This window comes from Ambystoma mexicanum, chromosome 1p (genome assembly GCF_040938575.1).
Source record: "Ambystoma mexicanum isolate Mex_15411 chromosome 1p, UKY_AmexF1_1, whole genome shotgun sequence".
Classification (NCBI taxonomy): Eukaryota; Metazoa; Chordata; class Amphibia; order Caudata; family Ambystomatidae; genus Ambystoma; species Ambystoma mexicanum.
The window spans coordinates 175716612-175741826 of NC_090921.1; the positions used below are offsets into that span (position 1 = coordinate 175716612).

General features: G+C 47.3%; 1 protein-coding gene across 4 annotated transcripts in view; it reads left to right on the top strand.

Annotated features, from left to right (window-relative positions):
- The window catches only part of RANGRF (RAN guanine nucleotide release factor), a 123164-nt gene that overhangs the window by 78060 nt on the left and 19889 nt on the right, over positions 1-25215 (top strand). For all 4 annotated transcript variants that reach the window (XM_069646209.1, XM_069646206.1, XM_069646210.1 and 1 more), the window contains 2 exons: positions 20463-20625; positions 22233-22327. In XM_069646209.1, coding sequence (XP_069502310.1) covers positions 20463-20625; positions 22233-22327 — 258 coding nt within the window. The remainder of the gene's footprint in view (positions 1-20462; positions 20626-22232; positions 22328-25215) is intronic.

Sequence of the window (25215 nt, forward strand, 5' to 3'; positions counted from 1 at the left end):
GTCAGGTGCTCATAGTCAGTTTGTCTCTTCAGCTCTGGTGACAGTGCAGCTACCACCAAGATCTGGCGTAGGGCCCCAGAAGGCAACTCTTTCTCTGGCTCCTCCCAATTCCTGGGTTAAGGCTCCCTATGGGCTGTATACCCCACCCCAAGTGTGAGCTACCCTTTAGTGTGAACTGTTTGGCTGTCTGGAGGACTCTACCTCTTTTTACAAATAATTTGCATTTGGCCCTCAATGTCCGAATAAGAGTCCTGTTTGGTTGGTGGTTTGCCCCATTAGTTTAGGTTTGTGATTGGTCTGTTCTTAATGGTTCTACCTCCTCCCCATATCTGTGCTCTTTGTTTTCAATCATGTTTGGGTGTTTTGCTTTGAACAATAATCTTATTTGGCCCATGCCCGGCCCACACGGCCCCAGGGCTAAAATAGCCTGCCTGCCATTTTAAAAGTAGGCAACAAGTGTCATGTCGGCCGGTGCGTCCAATGCTCTGGCTGCCAAGCTTGCAAGTTCATTTTTTTAATCGCTATCAATTTTGAGACAAATCTGGAGATTTTGTCCCTTCTTCCCTTGGGGCAGTCAACCCCTTTGAGGCTAGGGAGATGAGCCTACTAAGCAAAACCCTTCCTATGGGTTTGAAAAGTGGGACCTCACTGGGAGTGACTCCCCTCAGTGGGACAAGGACTCCCATTTCCCTGGGGAACTCCCAACAACAAAAGCAGTGTCTGCATATATGGGAATCCAAGAAGATATTTCATTCACCTGTGAAACTCAAAACCATGTTGAAGGTACCTTACTTGTTTGGCTCAAGACACTGCTAGTTCCTCCATGAATTTAACAAACACAAATCAACAACATGCCTACTTTGGATCCTGGAGTGAGAATAATGATGCAATTGCCCTTGATTGCAGGAGGAGAGGGCACGTGTGCAGAGGCGAGCCCCCAATGTGAAGACGTCACTGAGGTGCGGGACCGCACTTCACAGAAAAGTCAGCAGTAGCGCACAATGAGAAAGGAGGAGGAAAGCAAGAAAGAGCACGGAGAACGCTGCCGCTGTTGAGCAGACGCCACCTCACTGGAGAAGACCCGACGGCAAAGAAGGTACCTGGGTTACTCATAGCGGAGGGAGGACACACCAGGGAACGAAAGGAGAAGGAAGAATCTCCTTAAATACACAATAAGGGCATAATAGCCCAAAATTGAGTAATTAAATAAGTAAATGTGAGGAGCATCAAAATCCATTCCTGCCCATCGGCTGAGCACACAACCCAAAAGCATCATACTCGTCCCCATTTGAGTATTACTTGTGCATCACTCTCATTTGCTGCAGATTGTGTGGCACCCATTTGTTTACCCTGAGCTTTACCCTCTTCCCCACCAACATTCATAGACCTTGTATAGCTTTCTCCCACATTTACATTTACAATATCAGCTGGCACGCACATAAGGTGATGAGCACCAGAATGAGCAATGGGACAGTCGCCTTAAAAATGTTCGCCAACCACGTGGGGACCCATGCAAACTAAGAGTTAAACAAACTGTCCGATGATACAGCATGCGTTTAATCAATTTCTCATGGATTGTGCAAATTTCCTCAATTGATTCTGTCAGCGTCCAGTTGGCTGCATTGTTTGCCAGAATTGCATTACAGCAGCTGCTGCCTATTTTGTGGCATACGCCACCCTCCATTGCTGTTAACATATCCAATAAATAGCGATTTTTGAAGTGCCACCAGTCTCACTGCACAAAGCTCTTCACTCGCTGCATGGAGTCCCTTCTCAGTCGAGTTTGCCAGTTCCAGCACTTCATAATGGGTCACTTGCAGCCACTTGGCATTTGTGGCCGCTTGGACACCAGGGAGCAAGAGGGATGCAAAAAAGACGGAAGCCTTTGAGAACAATTGAAAGTGCTATGGGATAGCAGCTAGACTTTGTGATGATGCGGTCAACCAGTAATTACTACTGAACCTCCTTCTGTTCAATGTGTGCATCCGCCCCTCTTGTGCCTTTTCTTCCTCCATCATTTTCCTTTTACGTATTGCCGGCTAGTCATTGAAGGGCATCAAGTCTGCGTGGGGCACTACCAGGGCAGGGCTGTGAAGCATGACAAGGGATCACAATCCCCCCCCAATAAGGAGGCAGCTTGGCATACACCTGGGTCCCACACACCCACCAATGATCCATAACTGTCACTGTCCCACTCTTTAGTGCTTGAAAGCTCATCATTTTGGTGCAGCTGGTGTTCTCTCCTAGGCATGTTGACCCCGGGGACCTGCAGCATAAGGAAAATCATGAAAGAGGCTTTATGTGGACCGGTTGATGTCCCATCTATCCATGTCAAAGTATGTACATATTTGTTCCATACTGCCCTACAACGATCATTTATTTTTGCTAGTACAGCCCCACTAATCCCTCTGCTTGTCACTGTACCATTCGCCATCATGAAACCCTGATCCCTCTATCCTCATCAATGGTTTCATGTGGCACCATGGACTATCATGCCCTGATGAATTTCTGCAGTGCACTCGGTCGTGAACAGCTGCTCTCCTTTCCTTACACTGTCTGTTATGTATTCTAGTATTATGTGCTTGATAGAAATGTTTGGCCACTCTCCCTAGCTGTGTATAGTTCTCTGCATATGACTGTCTAGGTATATGCCTTCTCCCCTTCATCTACCCAGTGAACGGACACGGTCTGTCCCAGAAAAAGACCTCTTGTTTTATACAATGACAAGTGCATTGTGCACCCCCCCCCCCGAACGCCCTCTCCCCCCCCCCCCCCCCTGCACTGTCACTTCCTGGGGCAGACAAAGCATGGGCTTCCCTGTGATGTGTGGGATGAGAGGGCACACGTAACCAGTGTCATTCGCCCTCTCCCACACCACATGCCGCGTATCATCGTACTGCACATTGCCAGATGCCTTGTCATGCTTCTCCCGATGTTGTCATGAAAAACCTCTGCATTAAATATACTCCTTTTTTGTTCTTATATTTTTGTCATCATTTTTGATAGTGCTTCCTAACCCTTTATATAACAGAAATCGGAGAAAAGAAGTAGACAGAACAACACATAGCACATTATTTTTCTACTTTCTAGTCTTACCAACACTACTGATAGGGAAATCGTCCATCTCCTCCACAGGTCTCCTGTAAAACCTAATAGCAGAAACAAGTTAATGAAATCTGTGCTATACTCCCCATCAAATTGTGCTCCTCTTCTATAAGGGAGCCAGCGCAGTTGTCTCTGCAGACGTCAGAAAGGTAGACCATGTTGGTTTTTTTTGTCCGTCACTTTCACTGCTGTGGGCGTTGCGTAGATGAACCTATGGAAGCCGGTAAAGTGAGGCTCTTTCTGGGCCGAGCTATTAGCATTGGAAATTGCACATGCAGAATGAAGGGCGCATGTATACTCCTGCCATTAACAATTTTTGGCGGAGGGGTGTGGCTAACTAGCCATGAGATAAGCTGGGTTTCACTGTAGCTCTCGCCGATCCTGGAAAATCCTAGAATGCGCAGATGAAGGAAGTGCTGTGTACGATATTCAGACAGACCTACAGCTATGTGAAAGGGCACTGCATGCAGCGCACAACTCCGGGTCAGAATTGGAATGTGAAAAGAAAGTTATGCGAAGAAGAAAGGTGACTGGGTCCTGCAGATGTCCTGACAAGATGGCCACCTCCCGAGAACAAAGGAAATGGAACACGCACTCAGAGGTCTTCACCGCGGCGGATCAGGAGCGCTTGCAGCACAAGAGTAGACAGTGGGGGATTTTACACTGTGCCGGGTAACGTTGCGGTGGCTTGCGGATGCTTGAGCAAGGTACGTGCCGGGCCCCTGCAGCGAGCTGCAACGAGGCGGAATATTTTCACAGACAGCCAGGAAGCAGACCCCTAGTGTCCGACGATGTGGATGTCAGTACAGATGACACCAACAAAGAACGCTGAATAGCGAATCGGCATATTCGCAAAGTCAGGAACAGAACGTCGATCGCCCTGTTTTTGAGGCATGACTAGGCCTGCAGGCATATGAGTGCTGGAAGCAGAGCTGGAGAGCCGGCATCGAGGAAGGCTTGAATCAGCACTCCTTAAAGGGAAAAGCTGGGTTAGAGAGGTGAGAGCTGCTGTGAACATAGTTACAGCAACAGAGGCCCGGCGGCGCATAACAAGGTGAGACCTGGTAAGCTGCAACAATAACACATGGGGGAAACGCTGAGCCGGCGCCCAGAGGGTATTGATGGAAGAGCCCGGCATCCTCACTGGGTCATACAGTTGAGAAGGCGCATGGCTGAGGGATATTAAGTTGCCCGGCATTAACGCCGCCAACAAAATCAGAAAAAGCATGCAGTAGTGCGAGACTCGTCCTGAAGGACATATCATTGGCTATTGCAGAAGTAATACGAGACAGAATCCTGCATGTGCAGAATCCATGGATGTAAAAGTTATACTTCAAAGCACAGCAACAAATATGTGAAGCACAACCAGAGCCCCCGAACAACGTGATTGTGTAATTGGAGCGGAGCGCAGGGGAACCTGAAGGGTAATGGGAGCAATACAGGCACAACACGGGCGGACTTGCTGAACAAAGGCGAGGGCCACAGGACAGGAGAGGAGACACGGCACTCGAGCGCTGGTGGAATTACCAGAGTGAAGGGTGAAATTGAGCGCATTGTGCCAAGTTGGGGAGGAACCAGCAACCTATGGGAACCACGTGATCTGGGAGCCTGGTACTTCGATACGCACTGGAAGAAGGGATGCAAGGCGATGGTTCTGATGCTACATAACTCTGGGCTCCAAACGAAATGAAGGGATAGTACCAGATTACATAGGTATTACCCGGAGCGAATCAGCAACTAACAGCTCGAGTGGACCCCATTGCTACACCGGCAGCTCCCGAACAGAACCAAGCACTAGACTAGACGAGCCGAGCCGGGGCTGGCTTAAGCGCCTGAGAGACTAGTTCCAACTACTGTGAACTGATATACTAGGCGGCACCAGGCTGGCGTCCAAGTTGCCCAAAACAAAAGGGGAAACAAACAATGGAGGAATTTACCAAAACACCTCAGTCAACGGAGGGGGCCAGGAATAGGGAAAGGAATTCGCAAACAGACAACGCACCAGTGCGTAACGATCAGCAGATCCTGGACGCAATTGCAGACCTGAAAATTGCATGGGAAACCAAGTTGGAGGCAGCCATGGTCGAACTCCAAACATCATTGGATCTTAAAATTGGAGCGGTGCAAGATGTTGTAAACTTACTGAGACAAGACGCAAAGAAAATAGCGGAATGCACAGGCGTACTGGAGAAGGAAGCAAACTCGAACACAGCTGCTTGCACGTCACATGCCCTGGAGATCTACATACTGCGGCAACAAGTGAGCAACCTGGAAAACAGAGCAGAGGAAGCTGAAGGACGAGCCCGCAGAAACATACCCATTCTGGGGCTCCCGGAAGGAGAAGGACCAAACCCCACGGTCTATATTGACACCATGCTGCTGCAAGAAATTGAGGGAGGGGCACTTACCCAGGTGTCCGCGGTGGAGAGAGCGCACAGTCCCAACGATCAAACCACCGCCAGGAGCCCCCCCCCCAAAGCCGATAATTGCCAAAATCTTGAACTATCGAGACAGGGAGAAGATCCTGGAATTCTTCCGAAAAGGGGGTACAGTACGAAGGGCAGCCGTGTCTATCACGGCGTACCCAGACTATACTCTCCTGGTACAGAGAAGATGACTGAACTATGGAACTATGAAGAAGAGGCTGCGAGATGCAGGCTTTTAAGTACATGCTGATGTACCCAGCGAAACTGAAAGTGTTAAACTGGAACAGGGCCCTCTTTTTTTTTAAGCCCCAGAAGAGGTGACTGAGTGGCTGGATGGACAGAATTGCCTGTCGGGGACAGACACACAGAAGGAGGATGGAACAGGGAAGTGAAACAGCGGTTCCAGAGGTTGAGGTGCTGTATACACTATGGCATTGGGACTGGAATATAAGAGAGAGCAAACTTAAGCTGGGAGACGAGCTAGGTTTAAGTGGAAGAATACTGGCGTGCACAATATAATGAGCATGATTGCGAGAGATGCAGCGGACCCACTCTCACACCCCAATAGTTAGTTTTAGATAGGTTACCGGTAGTGTGGTAACCTCCTGCTGAGTTCCTAGTACCGGCCAGCCGAGATGGGACTAAATGCGGGATCGCTTGAGATCCAGGGATGGAGCTGGGCAACAGTTGGGGATGGGAAGGGCGGAGGGATAAAGGGAGGGGAGTTGGGGGACTTGCAGTGTTATTTGTTAGGGAACGAGCTTACACACATGCGCGCCTGTACCTGAAGCAGATGATGATGATAATGATGGACAGAGGTGGGGAAGGGGTATGGTTGAAATAAGATATTAACCTGGAATGTCAGGGGGCTCAACAGTTACCTGAAGAGGAACAAGATTATGATGTACTTAAGAAGGCAGAAAATAGATTTTGCCCTAATACAGGAAACACCTCTTACGAAAGAGAAACAAGAGGTGATGCAGAGGAAATGGAAGGGGACCATCATAGGTGCAACATACTCGGCTTATGCCAGAGGGGTGATCACTTGGGTAGCACTACATGTCCCTTTCCAGCTGCTACAGACCACAGTGGAGGTGGACGGGAGGATGGTGGCAATACGGGGATTGCTAGAAAATAGAGAAATGCATTATCAATACATATGCCCTGAATCAAGACAGTGGCTTATTTCAAGACCCTTTATAGTAAAATGAGCCTGTACCTGGGGGGTGCAGTTATATGGGGAGGCGACTTTAACTGCATGTTGGACCCAAGGGTAGACAGGTCAGACAGGAAATTAGACAAACCCATCCCTGCTTCCAAAACCCTAAAGACCCTGTTGGGAGACCTCCGGCTAGAGGATATGTGGAGGTTACACCACCCACACGATAGACATCGCATTACTCAGCCTCACAAAACGTGTACACACAGACTACATGTTCGCCTCACAGGAGATGACTGGGGAAATAGTGCGATCAGAATACAAAGCGAGAGTCCTCTCGGATCACTCGCCATTGGTCTTAACATGGCAATAATGTGCCTTCAAGAGCTAGGATCCCAACGTGGCGACTCAGAGCTGAAATATTGAAAGACACATTGTTTAGGGAGGACCTGAGAGAAGAACTTATCGAATACTTCGAAAATAACACTGGGAGTGTTGAATAGGCCGGCACTCTATAGGAAGCATTTATGGTGGTGATGAGAGGATCAGCTATAGCCAAATCCAAAGGGCTGCAGGGAGGCATACTACGGGAACTGCAGAAGGCATAGGCGAAACTAGAGACAGTTTTGGTTAGAGGAAGTACCTCCCGGGAAGATGCTGAAACCATGAACCAATTGCAGCAGGAATGTGCAGGGCACTGGGAGAGATTGTGCAATTTAAACTATAAGAAATACATAGAGAGGCAACACCCTGGGGGAGACAAGCCGGGGAGATTGCTGGCATGGTTGTATAAAAGTGAGACCCCCAGACCAACGATCAGAGCAGTAATGGGGGAGAGTGGACAAATATTGGATACCCAAGAGGGCGTGAACGGAGAGTTCCTTGAATACTATAAACGATTGTACGGGGACGCAGGAGGGGATGAAGGTAGCGAGGTAATGGAAACACTAGAGGATATTGGCCTGCCAAAATTAAGTGCTGAAGAGCAGGAGGACCTAGATTCCCCAATTACATTGGAAGAACTAGAAGCGTGGTTGAGCAATTACCCACCAGTAAGACCCCGGGAGAAGATGGACTCCCCAGTGAGTTCTACAAAATGTATAGGAAAGAAGTGCTCCCCCGCTGCTGGCAATGTTAAATGAAGCATTCGAAACAGGGATATTGCCAGAATGCCTGAGAGGCGATCGTTATCCCACTCCAAAAACATAATAAGCCAAGCGCGGACTGTGGGTCGTACAGACCGTTGTCGATGCTGAACCAGGACAGCAAGATACTCACGGCTGTGTTGGCAAATAGAATGAGACCGGTCATAAGCAGATTAATACACCCCGACCAGACCGGATATGTCCCGTGCAAAAGCATATATGACAACCTCAGACGACTCCACCGGGTCATAGAGCACACAGGAGACTCGAGCGAGATTGCAATTATATCACTAGATGCAGTGAAGGCCTTTGACTCCGTCAAATGGCGTTGGCTGATGGCAGCCCTAAAAGAATATGGGATGCGACCCAGGTACCTTAAGTGGGTGAATTTACTATAGAGTTCACCGCTACCCAGAGTTAAGACGGTAGCGATAATTTCGGAGAGGTGGCAACGCAGTAGGGGCACTAGACAGGGATGCCCTTGGTCCCCGATGCTGTACATCCTTGCATTGGAACCCCTGGGGATATACCTGAGACAACAATACGAAGAAGTGCGGATCTACACAAAAGGGGGACCACACTTAATTTCATTATACGCAGATGACATGTTACTATACTTGAGGTACCCTGAGGAGAATCTTCAATACATTCTAGAAGCAATGGAGCGATTTGCATTGCTCTCTGGCATTGGTTAATCCTAAGAAATCCTAGGATATCGAGCATATTCCCACTGGGGAGGTATATAGGGGTCCCATGGGAACAACTGCCAGTCTTACAAATACCTTGGGAGACCAGCACGTTCAGATACCTGGGGATTGACATTTATCACACGACGGAAGCAGAATATAAACATAACGCTGAGAAAGCGGTAGCGAACATTCAAAATAGCATGAGGTTCTGGACTAAGCTCCCCTTGGTTATGATGGGGAGGGGGGGCACTGTTGAAGATGGTCGTATTGCCTAGGCTACTACATTTTTCTTGGGAACATACCATATATGATACCAAAGCATTTCTTTGTCAAATTCCAGAGCATATGCAGGGGATTCATTTGGCATGGAACTAGGAACAGAATTGCCCTATGGAAGTTACAGAACACGTATGATAAGGGGGGTATAAAGCTGCCTAGGTTTGAGATCTATTATTTGTCCAGTCAACTGCAATACGTGGCCAAATGGTTAACAGAAGACTCGACTTCAGAGTCCAGACTGTTGAGATCAGTGTGTGCCCTGTTTTTTCTGAAGGAATTGATATGGCTGCCTAAACCTGAGCTAAAAGGGCGCCCGGGGATGTTGGAATTGGGATGGAAGATATGGCGCAAGTCTTTCCAGGTCATGGAGAGCCCAACCCTGTGTTCTTCGCAAGTGCCGCTAGTGGCATTGACCGGATGAGACGTGCAACTGACGAAGACGATTCACAGGCATTGGGAACCTGTGGGAATCGCAACAGTGGGAGACATATGACAGGAGGGGGAAGTAAAGGAATTCGGGGTGCTGGTAGCAGAAACGGGTCTACACGTAGGGCAGTATATTACTTATACTAGATTGGTACGGCAGATCAGAGAGACATGGTCTGAAATAATGCTGTAAAATCAATCTGACGTGGCCATAGAAACAATGTATAATGTAGCAGAGGGGAGGGCATGAGGTTTCTCGAATCTATGAACTGCTGATGTCCTGGGTGGGAAGGGAAGTGGCCCAATTAGGACCGGACTGGAAAGAGGAAGCCGGGGAACTCGTGAGTGACTGGTTATGGGAGCGGGCTCAAGAGTATCATAAGTGTCGAGGAACACGAGGCTACAACAAATACAGCCATATGTAACACACAGGGCATGCATGAACCCCCCTTCCCCCCCCCAGAGGATAGCTCGGTTCAAGAACGCTGAACGACAAACATGCCCCAAATGCAGGGAAGAAAACGCAGGGATGATGCACATGTTTTGGGCATGTCCAGAAATTATGAAGTTCTGTGGCGAAATAGCCCACCGACTAAATGAGAAGGGGATCAAGCTAAACGTTGAATCAGTGTGGGCATACATGGTAGGGGGGGATTCCCTAGACTACGTCAAGTGAAACGCGTGAGCAAACTTAAGGACTTAATATACTTGCCAAGTGCAGAATTGCCATGGGATGGAAAGCATGCAACAGACCGAGGGTTGAAGTTTGGCGGCGTGATCTCCAGAAATGGACCAAAGCCGAAAACGGCAGTATGGAATGAAGCGGCCAGTAGGGGAGCGGAGGGGAGAAGGAAGCAGAAACCCTGACGGCCTGGAAACACTTAGTGGCCACACTGTCTGAGTCCACCCAGGACGGCTTAAGCGAACATGAAACTTCTGAGAATACGGAAGGGGAGGTTCCCCCGGAGGAGAGGCTGGCAGAGTGCGAAGTGGAGTAGGCTCAAGTTAGGGGGAGGGTAAGGGGTAGGCAGTAGATATTTAACGATATGGGCATAATGCTAAAGTATTATGACAAGTACTGCTGGGTTTGTTAATGTTGATTGTTGTAAAAACCAATAACAATGGTTTAAAAAAATGTTGCTGGTGTTCCACACTAGGTGAGTTGCATAGTGTAAATAAAGCAAGCAATAAAGCCAGTTTTTGCCAAGCGTTTAAAGCAAGCTGTTTAATCCCTCTACTAAACCATTGGCTTGTAGGTGGTACACTGTGCATAGACGGTGGTTTATCCCCAGGAGGGCTGTAACCTCCTTGAAGAGATCATTGGCAAAGTGTTGCCCATTGTCTGACCTCAATTCATCACATATGCCCCACCTAGGAAATGCTTACCGTACAAAAAATGTGGCAGCCGATTTTGTGTGATTGTCGGCATAGGAAGCCAACGTTAAAAAGGACAAGCTACAACAAGCATGTACCTATAAGCCACTGTGAATTCAGCCACTAATTCATAAAGCTTGGGCACAAACCACCTTCATTTATCTCTGCGGCCACGTATTCCTTTGACACATGAGCTGGATAATGTAGCTTCTCTAGCGCTACATTTAAGTAATTTTCTAGGCATAACTGGTTTTCCCATGCCATCCTGCCTCCACACCAAGTCGGTGGGGGAGAGGGAACACCCACCCTGTATCCATAGCTCCTTTTCCTCCTGGGGTACTTCTCCCTGTAGTTCAATATCTGGATAATGGGCATTGAAGGACTCTGTAGTGTCGGAGCTCTCGGGTCTCTTGGACCCCAGCACCACCATGGGTACTTTTTTCTTTTGTACATGAATAGAACTTTGGCAGGAAGGCTTCTTATTTTGCTGCTCTGTCGGCCATATCGTTGCCTTGGGAAATAAAGTCTAGGCTGGATGTGTGGGCGGCACAATTTATTATCGCTACTTCTACTGGGAGGGTCAGCACCTCAATTGGCCGCAGCAGCCGCTCTGACTGTTGGACCGGTGACCCAATACTCCTCTTGAAACCTCTCCTTTCCCATCGGGCCAAACCGGAGTGCCTTCTGGAGGTGACATAAGCAGAGTCTGAGAAAATGTTGGCCACATATCCCTCTGACACATCCAATGCTCTTTTTATTGCCACTCATTCTGCCACCTGTGCTGAATAATGAGCTCACAATCGCAACTGAGAACAAATGTGAAATTCTCCTTCAGTGTGGCACACCACTGCTGCATCAGTAGGCCTGCATCCTGTGCTGGAATTCTATCGTTGAGGACCCATCAATGAAGAGCATGTCCCCCTCCCCCTCTATTACTTCCTCCTTCACCTGGGGGGGGTTCCCTTCTATTCTGTCCATGTAAGATGTGTAGTCATGAACACATTCTCCTGGGGAAGCTGGCTGTGCTATGAATGTTACAGGGTTTACTACATGACATCTAACAACCTCAATTACTGGATTTGTCAGGATCACCTCGTATCCCGAGGCCCTCTTAATAGCTAACGTGGATTTTGATTAATCAATTATTGCAAAAATGGAGCGCCCACTTATGCAATTACGGGACACCCCATTGTTGTTGTTGCTGTATTCTCTATGGCAAACGTTGCTGCCGAAAGCACTTGTTCACAAGGGAAGTGACCCTGCATCACTGGGTCCAGCAAACTGCTCTAGTATGCCAGAGGCTTGTGCCCCTGTGTTTCTTTTCTGGGTGAGGACAGCCATCATCACTGTGCCATCAGAATGTGAAAACAAGTAGAACCTCTAGTTTGGGGTTGCCAACACTGGGGAATGTACCAGTGCCTCTTTGAGTTCAGCAACATTTTCATACATATTTTAGGTCAATTTAATGTGGCCCTTTAACCTTTGTGCTACTTTGAGTGCTTGGTGGGGGCTTTGTGAAGGCTGAATAATCCAAATACCTATGCCGTGCAGTAATTACACAATCCCAAGAACTGCTGCATCTCTTTTACCGTGCAGGAAGATGGGATCCTGTGTATTACGTCCACTCTTTCTGGCGTTATCCTTCACCACTCTGCATATATTGTCTGCCCTGGATACACCACCTCTGTCATGCAATATTGTAGATGTTCCTTGTCTACCGTGTACCCTTTGCCTGCTAGTAGGGTCAGAAGGAGGATGGAATCTGCCCTGCACTGTTTCTCTGTCACACTGCTCACTAGGAGGTCATCCACATACTGTATTATGTACTTGCAAATTGCTTAGATCCATCTAGATCACCCCGTTGAACACACTGGGGTACTCTCAGTACCCCTGTAGTAACCTTGTGTGCTAAAAGCACACCATGCGATATGCGAGCGCTGTGAGATATCTGGAGTGTGAATGTAATGGGATGGAAAAGAAAGCGTTTTTGAGATCAACCACCATTAAATATTTCCAATTTGCTAGAATGTTACACAATATTGTAGCGGGGGTCAGCACGAGTGGTAACTCGGCCATCGCCACATTTCAAGGGACGGAGATCCTGTATAAATCTCCAGGCCCCTCCCTTTGCCTTTTTAATTGAATATATGGCTGTGTTGCATGGGGATGTTGAGGTTTGTATTCTTACCCTGCTGCCATAACGTCAGGAGTGTGTCATAAATGCCTTCCTCTCTTCATCTGCTAAACGGGAAATTGGGTATTACCTGGGGCAGCAATGCCCCTTCTTTTAATTTAGTGCCGACTGCCCCGCATTACCACATCATGGGGCCCTTTTCTCCATGTTGTTTCTGGGACCTTCTTCAAATCTTCTCTAGTGTAGCTGGTTTTTTTTTTAAAAAAAAATTTATTATTATTTATTTATTTATTTTAAACTATCTGTGTCGATAGCAACACTAGCCTTTCTATCACTCATATGGGGCATGGGATATGTAGTTGGAACACTACTTCTCCCTACTCCTCTTGCCAATCTGCAAAAAAGCTCCCTACTCCTCTTGCCAATCTGCAAAAAAGCTGTTAATCAGTCACGTCTATCAATGTGGGGGGTCAATACAGAGTACTGTACACCATTCAATGCTGTCCTCATCTGTCCCACATCTTCATGTAATCACCTCCTATAAGTACAACAATATTTGCATATCTGCAACAATTTCTCTGTGCCAAGAGGGCCTGAACAGGAATTTTGTGGATAGTCGGAAAGTCTTTCCCTTCTTCCCTGGCACCTATCCCAATAGTACTTGGACCCCATATAGGAAGACCTCAGGGAGCATGGGCTGCCCTCGTAATGTGCTATGGGCATTGTAGGCCTGTATAATGGCTGTCACTGTTGATGGGTATATGTCAGGAGTAGAGTACACCATACTTTTTTCAGTGAAAAAAATTGTTGTCTGGATTGCTTAACAAGTCCCTTCCCAATATGTTTATGGGGGTATCCTTTGAGTATAGTAGAGGAGCTACAAGGTGTTGTGTCCCTATCGTTAGGGGTACATTCTTTGTAACTAGAACCGTGATGATTGCCCCAGAGAAGACCTGTGTGTCCAGCACTTTATTCTATAGTGGGAACCCACCCTCCTTTATGCAAGATTATGTGACACCCTTATAATTCAAGAAGGAGAAATCTTTGTCCTATCTTCACTGCTAACTCTGGTTCCTCTTCAGGGTCTTCAGTTACTGCATGGCCCGCACACACACGCACTTACTGTGGACAGTCCTATTGGGGTGGTATAGTCTATGGGCATGGGCTCCCCCCAGAACTGTTAACTCCTGTGTAATGGGGTACCATGTTCTGCCCCAACAGTGTACAGTGTTCTCTGCCTTTGTGGCATTGTCGGCGGACTCCCGCTCTCTTTCTTGCTTCTGTTTGCAATAGTGTACGATAGTTGATATCTTTGGCCACCCTTTTGCTTCTGCCCCCACTATTTTATCTAGGGAGTTCTGCATGTTTGGGGGAATCCCTCGGCCCAGTATATCGTATAAAATGGGTATGTATTCATCACAGGATTTTCATGTCTCTAGCATCCAAAGCTCCTATATCTGTTCTATATATTCTGCAGGGACCTCGTCTGGCGTCCTCTTGTGTGCCAATACTGCCCCCAGATTCGAGGTATTGGGGTGCATACTTCTTACCACCTTCCACACGTGAGCATAGCAGTTATTAAAGGGTGCTCCTTCATGTACATTCGTACTCTGCTTTACCCCATTGTATCGCGCTTGTTCCCATATTTTGTCCCATTGCTCCCCTGTTATCGCTGCAAACAAGCTCTTCATATCCCCGATTGGCAGGGTGGCCCTGCTGTCTCCTTTTCGAGAGCATATATCCTCTTTCTCGCTCCTGCCATAAGGCAGGGCAAGCTGTATATCAAATTGCCTCTTTCCATCATCTGCAACGGAACATAGTGCATGTCTCCCCTCCCCTTTGGGTAGTTTGTGGCCCGGGCTCCGGCCCACCTCTCGCTACCTTTGCCATCACTATCTATGCATTTCTCTTATGGAAACTTGTCAACCAGTTCCTGCTTGTTTCCCCCTTATTCCCCTTCTTTTGCTTTCGTCCCCTCTCCTTCTCCTTATCTGCCGCCCAGGGATTGTTGTCCCCATGCTCGTTCCTACCTCCTCGTCTGAGAAAACGCAGCCCTCGTCAAACTTGTCCGGCCCTTCCTCCCCCTCGTTATACTCCTCATTGTCCAATTTAAACTTTATCTTCCCTGATGTCCACCCATCTCTGCCCCCGGCAGTCCCCTGCTCCTTCTCCTGTCTCTGCACCTCCTTTTATATCACCCTCTCTGCCTCGTTGAACATAGCGTCCAACTGCCACTGTGTGCTCTTATCTATGTCGGCCAAATACTTTCTATCGCTCTTTTTCTTGTGTTCCTGTGTACCACTCTCCTCGCACTTCTTTCTACCCTTTTCTGATTCCCCCCTACTTGGGGACACGCGCCGTGCATTGGTGTACCCCGTGGCAGGTTTCAACGTTGGGTACAACCCATAGGGAGTTGGTGGAGCACTAGGTGGACCTGTTGCGTCACTGTCCGGCCCAACCCCCCCCTCCCTTCTCGGGATCCTCTTTTTCTCCTCTTAGAGCTTCCAAAGCCCTACAATATTTTGCTGGTTCTAGAGCTTTGATCCTTTTATTGCTTACAATTACGAGAACATATGTTCTCTTATTCCACTATCGAGCTTTCCTTCTGGCCCTTCGTGGAAACACTGTCCTGCAGTGTCCCGAACCCACTGAAAGTGGTTATTTTAATATTTTATCATGATATTGGGGCAACTTATTACATAGAGGCGTGTCCACCCAAAAAGCCATCCCCTCCCCGTATGTATTCCAACTATACTATTGTCTGGAGTTCCCTCCTCGCTATTTACTTTGAACCTCCGCACAATTCAAATGACCCTTATGCCATTCACACCTCCCCCAAATCTCCACGTCTCACTCTTCCCCTTCCACACACCCCCACCTTCTCCTCACACATCCATATTTACCATTCCTTCAGCTCACACCGGATCCACATTTACTGGCCCTATCCACAGGGCCGCCCACTCACACCTATCACTCACCAGCCTTCTCGTCAGGCCCACCCACTCACTCTGTGTTAGTACAATAATGGCCCACCAGGTTCCAACATACTTTGGGTAAGTATGCAAACGCCTGGCCACACCCCTCCTTCGGCCCTGCATCTGCTGCTATTAAGCCAAGTGCAACTATGTACAAGTTATCTCTGGTATCGACCCTTCTACCTTGGCCTCCATATAAACGTATACTCCAACCACTACTAGATCAACACTGCACCAAAAATTGTAACAACATATACTACCCTTCTGCGTGCCCTCCTTCATCGAATCATCAAATCATAAACACCCATCCCCAAAATGGCGCAACTATACAATTGCCTGCACTACGCACAACTTTTATCTAATGGGGTCTGCCACCTTCTACGCACTGTTCTGCTCTTATCCAGACTTGCCCGCCACACACCTGCTCTCTTTTGGAGGGGTGGAACTAAACTCTAAGACTGCTTTGGCCGATCGTCCTCGCCCCCCCCCCCCTGTAGGATGCATCCTAAACTCCATAAAAGATCCACACCCCCTATGTGGGCATTCAACCACAGTATTGCGCGTTCATGCGAGGGTACTCTTGAGTGTCCTATAGGTACAGAAGTCCTCTCTGCACCGAGCCTTTCCTATGGCTTGCCCCTCGATATAAGCGCGGGCGGTGCTCTGGACCAGGCAGACCTTTGCGAACTCAGTCTGCTGGGCCTCCTCTGTTGTGCATGTGAGACTGGTCTGCGCTCATCTGTGCAGGGCCCCACAGGAGGGCGGCGGGAATACCCTCAGGTGGCCGAACATCTTTTGCACCCTAGTGACACAAACTCTCCTGATGATTGGTCTTCACCTGGCTCACCCCCTCGCCCCACAACCCTCTTCCCAGGCCCATATGCCAAGGGGCGATTTGAAACTGCTTACCCCACAGTGATTTTACTGCTATTTGCCTGCATTTATTTGTTGACTCCCTACATTTCCCAGCAAGCACCCAGGTGCCTGTCTCATGGACCTCTAAAGCATCTGCTGGTCCCCTTTCCCAGTGACTACGGTCTCCTGGGAACGGTCAGCTTGCAACATTTCTCCAGCCCACTGCTGTAGCTGAACGCTTCAGATATTCATGTCTTCCCAAGACACAGGGCCTGTTGTTGTAATGAGACAAATGGTTTACTTACCTGCGGCCTTTACTCCAAAATGGCTGTTCTGTAGTTCATAGTATACGGCACTACCACTTCTCATTGTCCCTGCCCCTGATCCCTATTGCCTGCCCCTTTCACTTCCCCATCAGTCCACAACTGGTAGGTGCGCCCCCCCTCTCGCAGCCATGAATCTGCACCTTTATTGCATTGGACTAGGGATACAATGAGTCCACACGGCAACACCAATAATTCTAGTTTTACAGGCAAGTACAAAAATGTACGATGATTTATTAGGCCTTTAAAATAAACCCTAAGAATTGAAACCTCTAAGCAAATCTTGTCATACACTTACTATAAAATACAAATATACATTCATTCTTATGAGTAGGTAGAAAAGGAACTGATTCAAAACCAGTGGAATACAGGTAAGTAGTCTGATACATAAAACACAGTAGAACCACTTTAGAGCAACACCAGAATAATTCCTTAGCACTTTGTTTGCCCAGTCCTGAAATGGATTGGGGTCTAGTGCCCTAAAGTCATCCATTCCAAAGTCATACCCTCTCAATTCCACTTCACTAGGATAGGCCTACGGAAGGGATCCTTGACAAGATCATCACCGATCTAAGTCAGGAAAGAGTGGGATAAGGTCAGGGCTTTAGGCCCATGTAATCGGGGGTGAGGCCCAGGGGCGTTACCCTACCCTGCTTGCTCAGATTTCTCCAGGGACCACTGCTGAGGTTCCAGACTCCGGTGGGTACACAACTGCTTGGCCTGGTCAAGACAAGCCCAGGTGTCGTGTGTGCAGATGTCAATTTCGGACTCGGGATTTAAATTAAGCCATCAATGTGCTTAAATCTGGGATCCAGAATGCTTCCAGCTGAACACCCTTGGGGCGAAAAGAAGACTTTCGTTGAGGAGGTGACCTCAGGACATCTCCAGGAAGTGAAGAAAATGGATTGCAACAGGAGTCACCATGGTCAGGCGGTTATATGCAATCTTCAATGGACGAATAAAGCAGCAGGTCCTGCACGGCTTCCTTTGATGCAAGAAGGCTGAAAATGAATGAGCAGGTGGCTTGAGGTACAAGCTGAAAATCCTCAAGTTCCAAGGATGCACTTGGAACGGCGACAACTGCTGTGAGGTAGCCCAGGAGAGAGTTGATCAGTCCACTGTTTTGTCCAGGGACACTTCGGAAGGCTCAGACCACACATATCCTTGAGAAAGGGTCAAGATTGCTTGTTCCCACCGATCCAGGGGTCGAACCACCAACAAAGTTCTTCTTGAGATCAGTCAGTGGAGATGGGCTTCACCGCAACGCACTGGAGTGATTGGTGGTCAGTTGCAAAAGTTATCCTTGGGTCGTCAGCGACTGCACTTCGTAGGGGTATTGTGTCCAATGATGACCTGAATAAATGACTACAGGAGTCCTTTTTATTCAAGATTTGGACTGGAAGCTCGCCCCTGTCCATCAATGCTAAGGACCTGCACCATTCACATTGGCAGTGGCTATTGAGTCATGGATGGGCACTGGCTGCACAATCTGCACAGCAACGGACTTTCGGGCACCAGGACATGGACTGGGACCAGGCTGTCCCAACCCCCACCTCCAGACAGAGAAAGACACACGCACACCACCCCCCATCCCCCACACCCTTCAATATGAAAGGGCATTCCATATAAGACAATTCTGGCCCTAAGAGGACAGGAAGAAGACCAAAGGACAGGCAAAAATCTCCTGGCATTACCTTCTTAGTATGCTAGCCACTCGTAATTGCAAAAGTGCCTAAGTAAAAAGTTTAAAACACAATAGGAGAATATCTGCTGCTACTAGCCAATCCTGGACACATTGTATTTGTACCCAAAACGTTAGAAAAGAAAGAGTAGTATGGATAGAAATGATCCTAACCGCAGTTCACTTAGGGTGATGCGTGCAGCTGTAAAAATACAAGAAATCTATAAAGAGAGACATAGTCTCTCAGCACTGATAGTCTTATGGACTGATCAGTCTCCCCATAAAACTGAGCACAAAGCAAGGGACACCAACAAAGTCAGATCAGGAGTAAAATCAAAGCAAAAAGAAAGGGTGACGCATAGACCTCTATGGGAGGAAAAGCGTAAAAAGAAAATATTTCCTAACACCCGGCAATATGAGAAGTCCTACAAATCAATCATTAGAACATATGTTGCGAATGGTGACTTTTTGTGGGAGTTTCTCCATGGACATTTATTTCAGTTCATGTTTAGTGGGGGGATGCACTAATACATCACAGCCCATAAAATACAGAAAGTGTGTAGGAGAGGGGGAGAAAATGGTGTGGGTATTGAGGGTCTCCCAATTGTATAAAAACAATGGGGAAATAATGAAACGTTTACAGCGAAAAATACCTGTAACCATTGAGTATAGAATTTATTGAAGTTCTAGTAATAACTTATGAGTTTAAGAGCGATATTTCTAAATTCTGCTATCTAAAGGTAAACTGGGAAAGGATACTGATCTACACATATTCTACAGTTTGCTACACGTTTTAAAACAATTGGCTAAAATGGCTTGATATAAGCTTTTAAGAGCTGGGCTCATAAGTGGTTTTATTCCTCTTTTAATTGTACTGTATCTTTGAGAAATGAAAAGCTGGGGCGGCCCTGCCAGAATGGAAACCCAGGAATGCAGATTTCACAGACCTCTGAAGCCACTGCTTGGCTTTCTGACGCGCTGTCTGTTTTAATGAAAAGAAGCACAGAGTTGATAACATTTTGTGGGATAAGATGCTGTGCGTTCAATACTTAAAGCACTTTTTTGAAAATGGGAGTCATGGATGCTTTACTGATTTGCAGTCATTTTGTTTCTTGAATGGGCTTTCTTTTATATATTTTAAAGTATCAAAAGAACATTTCTTAAGAATGTAACATAAAATGATATAAGAATTATGTTTTCGGTCAGTTTCACAGAATAGGTGGTGAGGCCTTCAAGTAGTTAAGAGAGATGTAAGCACAAAATGGATGTGGTGGGCTTTGTTAATAGGCTTACCATTAGTTATTCACCCCATGATCTGATAAATGCAGAGTCAGACTAGGAATCAAAAGTGCCTTTTGAAAATGGTTTTTGCTACCACAGCCAAATTGTAGCAATGCAACTTGCCTTCCCTTTTGAAATTATTTGGAAAAGCTGGTATACACTGCATTTTGCACCCGTTGTATTCTAAATTAAGCAGCTATATGTTCTCTAGAGAAAGTTTATAAATGGTGGCATACGGCCTTCAGCAGTCTGAGAGCTTTATTCTTCTGAAGCAGTAAATCATTTATAACCCTGCAGCACTCCCTTGCCTCCTTCCCCCACCTGGCCGGGCGTCTGGGACCAATGGCTCCATGTTATTTCAAGGGAGATTTCAGCACAAGCTCTTCACTGATATCACGGCTACTGGTGCTTCCCACCACTTTGCAGGCCTTTCTCTAGTAGGTAACTGGGAATCCCATTGCATAGAAGACTTAAGCCACTTTATTAACTATGAATGATCTCTTTGGTAATTCGTTATTATAAGAACATTATTATCGACCGGAACAAGCATGTGTGTCGATGGTGCATGCTGCGGCAGTGATTACGAATGACCTGTGCATTCCCTTTCCAGGTACCATTTTGAAGACATTGCCTCAGTCAATGATGCCAGTGGCCAGGAACGATCAGAAGTCCTGAGCGTGGAGCCCATCCCCAAAGGGCAATTGGCACTTGGCGAGTGCCAGAGCGCTTGGTTCCTAACTGGGAGGCAGCTGGTGTCAAAGTTCAACGAAGAGGTAGGGGAACCGTGTCATCGATCTAGTGGTTGAGTTGGGGGACATCGGATAATATTTGAGTGAGGTTGTTAGCAGTGATGTGGATTGGCTAGGAAAAGGATTAAGAGGGTGTTTCAAACAAATATGATTAGGGAGTGCATTCATCTTTTTATATTAATTTCAGGCATGTTTGCCCTAGGTGGGCTGCAGGGTCATCGCTTTAAATGATCTCCAGTTTGCTATGTTCTGTGTGCAACTGACGATGGCCTCGCTACAGCACAAGATCTTGCATCCTCATCCTCTCTAATGTAAACAACATAATATTGCTTCTCACCAGCATCTTGTAAAAACAATGAGAGGTAACAATGCAATCCCTCCTGCCATTCCTGGACCTCTGTAAGCCTTCTTTGGAACCTAGGTCATTATCCCCTATTGTCCACAGTGTCGACCGCTGTAGGTGCAGAATATAGTCCAAAATGTATGAAACCTCACCGCTTTTGCTACTGTTTTCTAAGTTTTGCACATGCAGTGGACCCTCTCCATCCAGGATTTCTTCCTAAAAAGATAGATGATACCCATATGACCGTGACGAGGAGGGCAATCCCGACCCAGAGTGAAAATCCATTCATCCTTTAGCTAGTAGCCATTTGCGGCAGATGCTAAGACTTAATCAGCCCCACCGCCAGTCAATCTAAGTATGTATTTTTTTCTTGATCATATTTTCTCAGACTTTATGCATAACCCCATTTTTTTGTCTAGCTTACCACAGCTTGGCTTCTGACCCTCTTTCCTACATTTTAAACTTTACTAAGTTATTATTCAGAACGTATACACTTACCACCACTTATTGCTTTCCTCTAATCATGGTTTTATGCGAAGCCTAGGAGGGTAGGTTACAGAAACTCTGATCTAGGCACACCTCCTTAAGGAAAATCGGCAGAGTTGCTTCTTTTGAGAACAAGAGCCTGCCTTTAAAGTAAATGGAAAATATGTGGCCTACTTAGGGGAAAGAAGCTTGCACTCTCCACCGTGGAATTCATCATTGCCGCAACCCTCGGTTATTCTGACTCTTGTAGAAGCTTCCAGGCAATAAGCAGACTGCTGGTTGGAAACTTGTGATCCTTTACACTATTGTAGCTTGAGTAGAAGCGCAATTAAACATCCTCGCAAAGGGACATTTTGAACAAGCGCTAACAGTACCTGCAGTGCAGGAAGTGTATTGACAAGTTGGTTGAACTAAAAACAGGTTTTCTGGAATAGAAATACTATAGCAAGCTTTAAATACAACCAAAGTGGAAGATTGAACTTCTATGTGTACAATGTGTGGGGATAGTACATGGGGATGCTATAAATAAACCGACAAGACTACACTAATACTTGTGGCAACATAATCAACCACAATGTTGATGTGCCCCTTTTCAAAAGGATGCAAATTCTTAGGGTCACGGCTTGTTTCTATGGCCCACAAACTACTACTTTTGAGCCTGGCAATTAGCAAGAGGCCTATTGGCGGGAAATTATATGACGTGGACACACACAGCCCCACCTTCGCCCCTCAAAGCAGAACGATGTAACACATTCTAGGATCCGGTACTACTCTAACTATTCTCCTTTTGCTCTGTTTGCAGGCCAGAAACACTGTGAATATCTATATGTGCCTCTTGCGCCTGCCACAGTTTGCTACCGAGGTTCTCCTTACATTCAATGATCCAGGAGCAATCGAGTAAGTTCTTGCACCTTCTCTACAATTGAAACCAAACTGAGAACATGTTGGACACCTATAACAAACAGAGATGTGTTGCTTGGTTCCTGGGACGTATACCTGGAGGTCTTTTAAAGCAGTTTCAAAAACTGTCTGATGGTTTCCATGGCATGTTGACGCCGATTGAACAGGTGTTAATTTGGAGTCCCTGATGGGTCAGCCATTCTCTGTGTCTTCTCCTTTTTGTGTGATCAAGCCCGGTCTATGTGCCTTTCTGGTCTATATACATAGAATTTTTAGATTTTGGATCACTATTCTATAGTTTTAGGCCTTCTTTGAATGCTTATTGTTTTGTGTCCTTGCATACCTTTTATGCACCCTTCTCCTTTCTTTACTTCAGAGCAGTGTGTGATTGTGTCTTAAATGCGCTGTACACATGTCTGAAGTACAGAAAGACGCATGTACTGCACTGAAGAACAGAAAAAAAACCAATACACATTACATTGAACTGGAGAAAGCAATGCAGCATGCGCTTGTGTTTTCTGTCTAGTTCGTTGCCGTATGTGCTTGTCTCCTTTCTGTACTTCAATGCGTGTCTCATGTTTATCTCTGTTGGCACTTTGGTTATGTGCTATGATGAAGTCCCATGCTGGAGGCTGGGCAATGGTATAGGAGTGACCCTGGGGACGGGTGCCACCCCCTACTGTGATGTAGTCAACCTACAAAGTTGTGAGGAATTCGACCATCCCCATGGTGGGTGTGCGATCGCCTTGGCTTTTTTGAAATTTTTATTTGTAATTGTATGATGGTCGATCAACCTCCGGAAAATGTGTGGTGCTAATGCGTACACCTTTTCCTATGCTCACTGCACGACAGACGCACAGACCCGTGCGCTCTGGGTGGACACAGCCTATAAGGCGCAGTCCCCCCTGTCCTATTTAGTTGAGATATGACTGCCAGGAGTGCACCATGTAATCTCAGAAGGGTGAGGGCCAAATCTTCACCCCTGTCTTGGTCAGCCTAATTAACACAGGCTCCATGGATCCGCCCTGTCCTTTGGTTTAGCTCTGTAGCTGATGGCAGCATTCACATATTTATCAGAGTTTAATTGAAACAGGTCCACATGCGGGCCTGACTGCAGAGGCTAACAAAAGAGACAGGAAACCCCAACACCCTTTCATGTGCACTGTGTCAACCTGAAGCCAGCCCCCTCCCTTGGTATCGATTGACAGGGAAATGTCCTGTCTGGAACTGCGTGTATTACAGTAGTCAACCCCACAGGGAGACCCCATTCAGAAGGTACGAGTATGTGGAATGGCGGTGCCAGAAAGTTCACTGCAGCTTCAAAGTAGACCTGCCGCTTTAATCAGGAACCACAGAGCGCTCCATTGACTAGAGAGTCCCTTTGATCACAACAGACAGAAAGATGGGTGGGACTTAGTATTACATGTTTTCACCCCTCCTGCTGCGAAGCACGCTGTTGTGACCTCATTCATACAGGAAATCTTTGGTGGGGACCCAGGAATGGTTCATTAAGGTAGGCTTAGCCTACACCAATCACTGTGGTCCATTTGGCTTTAAAAGAGGGCTGAAACCTTATTTTGGGCTGATCATCTGAAGACTTTGTAAGTAACAGTAAAAAGTACTCATCATTGGACCTTGGCTGAAGGTACAGTCAGCCTTAGATCTTCTGCCAGTGAAGGAAGGCCAGGATCTCCAAGACGGAAGCGCGATCCCTCCCCTAAATATCTCCCATGGAACCGAGGGAGATACCGAATCCAGAGGAACCTTCAGCAAGCTCCAGAAACAGTACCCAGCCAGCACACAGCGTGCCCTGCTAGGCTCTGCAGCAAGCTTCCTAGGTAGGAAGTGCCAGAAGGTCGCTGAGCCAAACCAAGGACAAGGCAGCTGCCTGCAACACGCTCCTCTGCTTGGGCCGTCCGCCTTCAAGGATGGCACTAGCCCAGTGAAGGAGCTAGGAGTGCATCGATAAGCATGCATTGATGTCTGCCATAAAGGACATTTCCGAGCCATTGAAGCCCCTCGAGCTGCAACCGACTGCACCGCTGACTGTTGTTACACTGCAGTCACTAAAGCCGTCCAAAACACCTAGACTAGTGCTTCAGAACCTCTGACCAGCACTGAGATACCAATTCCTGACACCGAGTCACTGTGTAGGCCAGCCTGCAGCCGCTCATCCTCCTTCACTCGCCGAACTGGCTGATACGTGATACTCGCAGCAGTCTCCCGTCTTGAACTCTGTCACCGAAGCTACAAAGCGCCCTGAAACCGACTTGACCCTGTTGAGCACCAAGAACTCCTACAGCACAAGGTACATTGTGGTTCTATCCCCCAGTCCTTCTCTCAAGGCTCCTAATGACATTTTATGATCCATTGCTCCCTTTGTGTTGAAAACAAGCATCTTTGACTATTGCGATTAGTTACTATACCGACTAACGCCTGTCGGTATCCAGATTGCATCACTTTTCCTTCTTTGAAACTGTATGTTCGAGGGGATTGGGTCCTCCGACGTATTCCATATCTATGACATGTAATCACCACAGCTGTGCTGCTTCGGAAACTTTTCGGCGTCTGCGTCCTGCGTCGATGTCGAGGACCTCCTCCGACGTCATCCGATGTGATAAGTAGGACGCACGACGCCCATAGCCTCAGTTCCGTTTTTACCGCGAACGTGTTGCTTCGTGTTTCTCGGTTTAAATGCCTCGACTCTTTGGAGTTCTGTTCTTCTCGGTTCTTCGAACCTGTTCGTTTGTGAAAATCCTTCTGAAGATGTCTACTTCGTCTTCGACCCCGCGTCCGGGTTTCAAGAAGTGCGGGGAGTGTGGGTCCAAGATGTCGGTGACGGACTCGCACGACGCCTGCCTCTGGTGCCTCAGGGAGGCCCACGA